General features: G+C 34.4%; 2 protein-coding genes across 2 annotated transcripts; both read right to left on the bottom strand.

Moving 5' to 3' along the window:
* Window positions 1-220: 220 nt before the first annotated feature.
* On the bottom strand, window positions 221-1032 carry LOC141483819 (uncharacterized). The gene has a single exon (XM_074178668.1). The coding sequence runs from the start codon at window positions 1011-1013 to the stop codon at window positions 276-278; it is 738 nt and encodes a 245-aa protein (XP_074034769.1). The 5' UTR covers window positions 1014-1032; the 3' UTR covers window positions 221-275.
* Window positions 1033-2977: 1945 nt separating this feature from the next.
* On the bottom strand, window positions 2978-4255 carry LOC141483976 (uncharacterized). The gene has a single exon (XM_074179113.1). The coding sequence runs from the start codon at window positions 4253-4255 to the stop codon at window positions 3077-3079; it is 1179 nt and encodes a 392-aa protein (XP_074035214.1). The 3' UTR covers window positions 2978-3076.
* Between the last annotated feature and the right edge of the window lie 210 nt (window positions 4256-4465).

Genomic DNA, 4465 nt, shown 5'->3' with positions numbered 1-4465 from the left:
GAAGAAAGGGAAATTCAAAATTAAACTGAAATAAAAATAATTCATTGCGATTTCTAAGAGTTGCCATTGACAGACGATTGATAGCTGTATGACGAAAAAACAGATTTTATCGGTCAACTTTCAATAATATCGAATTTCAAAAGTTCTCCCTACACAATAGAAGAGAAGAAAATTCAAAATGAAACTGAAATGAATATATTTGATCTCAAAAGAACAGCCTACGAACTAGTGTTGAACAACAAAAACTCAACTAATGATCAGAAACAATACAGATTTTAATGATCTAACATCTTAACGTTGGTATGAGTCTTTTTGTGAGCTTTTAGAGTACTATTTCGCGTGAAAGATTTAGAACAAATGGTACACATGAATGGATTTTCTCCTACATGACTCTTTTCGTGAACTTTCAAAGTTCTGGTACGAGTGAAATATTTCAAACAGATTTTACACTGAAATGGTTGTTCTCCAGTATGCCTTCTCTCGTGATCTCTCAAATGACTACTTTGAGCGAAAGATTTTAAACAGATATTACACTGAAATGGTTGTTCTCCAGTATGCCTTCTCTCGTGATCTCTCAAATGACTACTTTGAGCGAAAGATTTTGAACAGATTGTGCATTGAAATGGTTTCTCTCCTGTGTGACTTCGTTCGTGAACTGTCAAATGAGGTTTTTGAGCGAAAGATTTCGAACAGATTGTACACTGAAATGGTTTCTCTCCAGTATGACTTCGTTCATGAGTTTTCAATATATCACCTCGCGTGAAAGCTTTTGAACATATTCTACACCGAAACGGTTTTTCTCCCGTATGACTACGTTCGTGAATTTTCAAATTACCGGTATGAGCAAAAGATTTCAAACAGATTTTACATTGAAATGGTTTCTCTCCAGTATGACTTCTTTCATGAACTTTCAAATATCCATGTCGATCGAAAGATTCTGAACATATCTTACACTGAAATGATTTTTTTCCAGTATGACTTTCTTCGTGAACTGTCAAATCATGAAGTTGCATGAAAATTTTTGAACACACTGTGCACTGAAACGAACTTTCTCCTTTATGTCTCCGTCCCCGAAATTTCAAGACATCACTTTGCAGCAACTTCACATCTGGAGGCATATCGTGATCACGAATATCGTCGGTTACGTTAGCATCATTTATGATCTCCGTTTTGATAGCTTCGTTGAGGTCATCATCACGTTCAATTTTTAACGGGTCAACCATATTGTCCATATCATCGTGGTAATCAACAGAGTACGGATCAGCAACTTGCAGCATCTGCACATCTTGAGTCATGTAGTCATCAGGAATATCGTCCATGTTCTCCATTTTGATATCTTCGTAGAAAATTTCGATTTCACCATCATGTTCAATTTTTATCTGTTTATCGATGTTATCCATATGATAGTGGTAATCCATAGAGTACGGATCAGTAATAGTACCACTATCGGACTCACTTAACGTTTCAACTTCTCGTGGTTCAACTTTGACTAAATTCAAGTCGAGAGTGACTTCATCAGACTCATTGGTTTTTTCGATTGTCATTTGGTATTTACCGATATCCATTATCAAAGTCAATGAAAACTCGAACCAGTATTTAACGATTACGATTTTCAATCTGAACTGACATGAAATGATTTTCTATTTATATGAAAACTAATTAAATATGAAGAGTTATTGTGGCAAACCTGTACCTGAGAATTATAATATAATGATATCGAATTTCTCCTACCTAATCAGGTACCCCTGACTCTATTTTGTAGGCCCGTCTATAAACTTACATTTTATAAAATTTATGTTGATTATTAGTGAATTATTGAGGTGATTGATGTGATTATTGTTTGTTGGTTGTCTCACAACATTCTGAATAGGTTAGTAGAAATCATTATCTAGTTCATTATCGACCTTCCTTGGACATTTTCAGCTTCCACAATCTGAAAAATATGAAAATTGTAATGAAGAACTTCATATAAGTGTAGAAAGGGACAACTTTTCAGTTCACTCCGATAAATTACTGCGTAAATTCGAAGTATTTTTAACAAAGAAAAATGTTCTATTCATCAGTACCTTGTTTTCAATGACTTTTTCCATAAAAAAGAGCTAAATATCATACAATACTCATCTCAAGGTTTCGGAGGCCAAAATCTGCCTGAGTCTTCAGAAATGGACATAATTCAAATCTATACGCAGTTCTTACTTCGCTGATTTTTTTGTATCTCAATTTTTTCGAAAGAGTTTAATACGAATTCCGTTAGTATTGCTGATTGACTCCTAAAATATTCGATGTAGTACAAAGTATTTCAAAGTGAAAGAAATCACGAAATATCGCACGATGGACGGGGAGTAGCAAAATAATCACGTGTAGTTTTTTTCTAAAAGAGTATTATATAGTAGCCTTCATTTATGAATAAAACTTATTGAACAATACGAGCATCTCATATACCTGAATAATAGGGAAATTTAAATATACCAGTGTAAAATAATGAACCATTATAGGTAGTGATATCACTGAATTTCTCTTACTATCTCTTTTGAACAAGTAATGTCGAGTTATAGTGAATTATTAATTTGTTTTCTGTAATTTTAGTCTTGAACAGGTAAGTTAAAATTATTATCTAGTCATTGGAAATGGATATTTCAATTATAGGATGATGTAAATTATATATTGAGAAAACAAGCCAAGCTTTACGAACTCTGAACCGATTTGAGCGAGAACTATGAATATCAGGAAGGAAGATACCTCTGTACAAAGAATAATGTTGAGCATTAATGTCGCAACTCAGTACTCGCTTGGCTATTAACGAGAAGATTTCATTCGCTATTTCACCCATTCATTAATTCATCCAAATAATGAAACAACTCATTTAAAACTCAAACGAATTTGAATTATTTCATGTTTATTTTCCATATTTGACAATAAGTAAGATCCCGTTGATACCCAGCCACTAATCCTAGGTGGTCGATAGCTGGTGAAATAACCTAAGTTTCGTTGGAGAAAGGAAAACGCAAAATTAAACTGAAATGAGTATAATTGATTTAACAAAATACTGTACGGACTACTGTCCAATTACATCGACTTAATCAACTTCTAGAACTGATTCAGACCTAGTATGACCCTTTTTGTGAACTTTTAGAGCACTAGTACGGGTGAAAAATTTCAAACATATTTCACACTGAAATGGTCGTTCTCCAGTATGAGTTCGTTCGTGACCTCTCAAATGATGTATTCGAGTGAAAGATTTTGAACAGACTGTACACTCAAATGGTTTCTCTCCTGTATGAATCCTTTCGTGAACTTTCAAATAAGTTTTCGTAGCGAATGATTTCGAACAGATTGTGCATTGAAATGGTTTTTCTCCAGAATGACTCCTTTCGTGAACTTTCAAAGTACTAGAATCAGTAAAAGATTTCGAACATACATTACACTGAAATGGTCGTTCTCCAGTATGAGTTCGTTCGTGACCTCTCAAATGATGTTTTCGAGTGAAAGACTTTGAACAGACTGTACACTCAAATGGTTTCTCTCCTGTATGAGTCCTTTCGTGAATTTTCAAACTGCTAGTAGTAGTGAAAGATTTCAAACATACTTCACACTGAAATGATCGTTCTCCAGTATGAGTTCGCTCGTGACGTCTCAAACTACTAGTATGAGCGAAAACTTTCAAACAGACTCCACACTTGAATGCATTCTCTCCAACATGATGTTCCAAATAGTCATTTCGATTGAAATAGTTTGAACTGATTTGCCTCTGCTCGTGAAAGTCGAAAACATCACTATGCAGCAACTTAACATCTGGAGTCATGTCATTGAGAATATAGCCGTTATCCTCATTCACGATCTTTGTTTTAATATCTTCGTAGACGAAGTCGATTTCATCATCTCGTTCAGTTTTTATCCGTTCATCAATAATGTCCATATCATCGTGGTAATCCATAGATAACGGATCAGCAACTTGCAGCAAATTGGCATCTTGAGTCATGTCGTCGGTCACGTTATTCTCATTTACGATCTCCGTTTTGATATCTTCGTAGTTTAGGTCAATTCCATCTTCACGTTCAGTTTTAATATGTTCGTCACTGTTGTCCATATCATTTTGGCAATCCATAGAATACGCAGTATTAGACCCTTTATCAGATTTACTGAAAGTTTCAAATTCTTGTGGTTCAACCTTAACTAAAATCAATTCGGGAGTGACTACATCAGAAACAGAATCATTGGTTTTCCCAATTGACGTTCCATATTCAATGTTATCCATTCTCAAAGTCGATGAGGACAGCAATATATGTGGATATACTAAATATATTAACCAGTACAACAATTACAATTTTCAATCAGAACTGACCTCACTCAGAAATGAACTTCTATTTATACGAAATCTTATTGAATATGATTGGTCAGTATGGCGTACCTGTTATTAGAAACCGGTTCATTTACTTACCTGTTCAATGAATGGATTCTGAATTTT

This window comes from Leptinotarsa decemlineata, unplaced genomic scaffold, assembly GCF_025532065.1.
Source record: "Leptinotarsa decemlineata unplaced genomic scaffold, Ldec_3_MD MMD2_tig00004307_RagTag_RagTag, whole genome shotgun sequence".
Taxonomy (NCBI): Eukaryota; Metazoa; Arthropoda; class Insecta; order Coleoptera; family Chrysomelidae; genus Leptinotarsa; species Leptinotarsa decemlineata.
The sequence above is the reverse complement of the archived record's forward strand: the minus strand, read 5'-3'. Positions and strand labels throughout refer to the sequence as shown.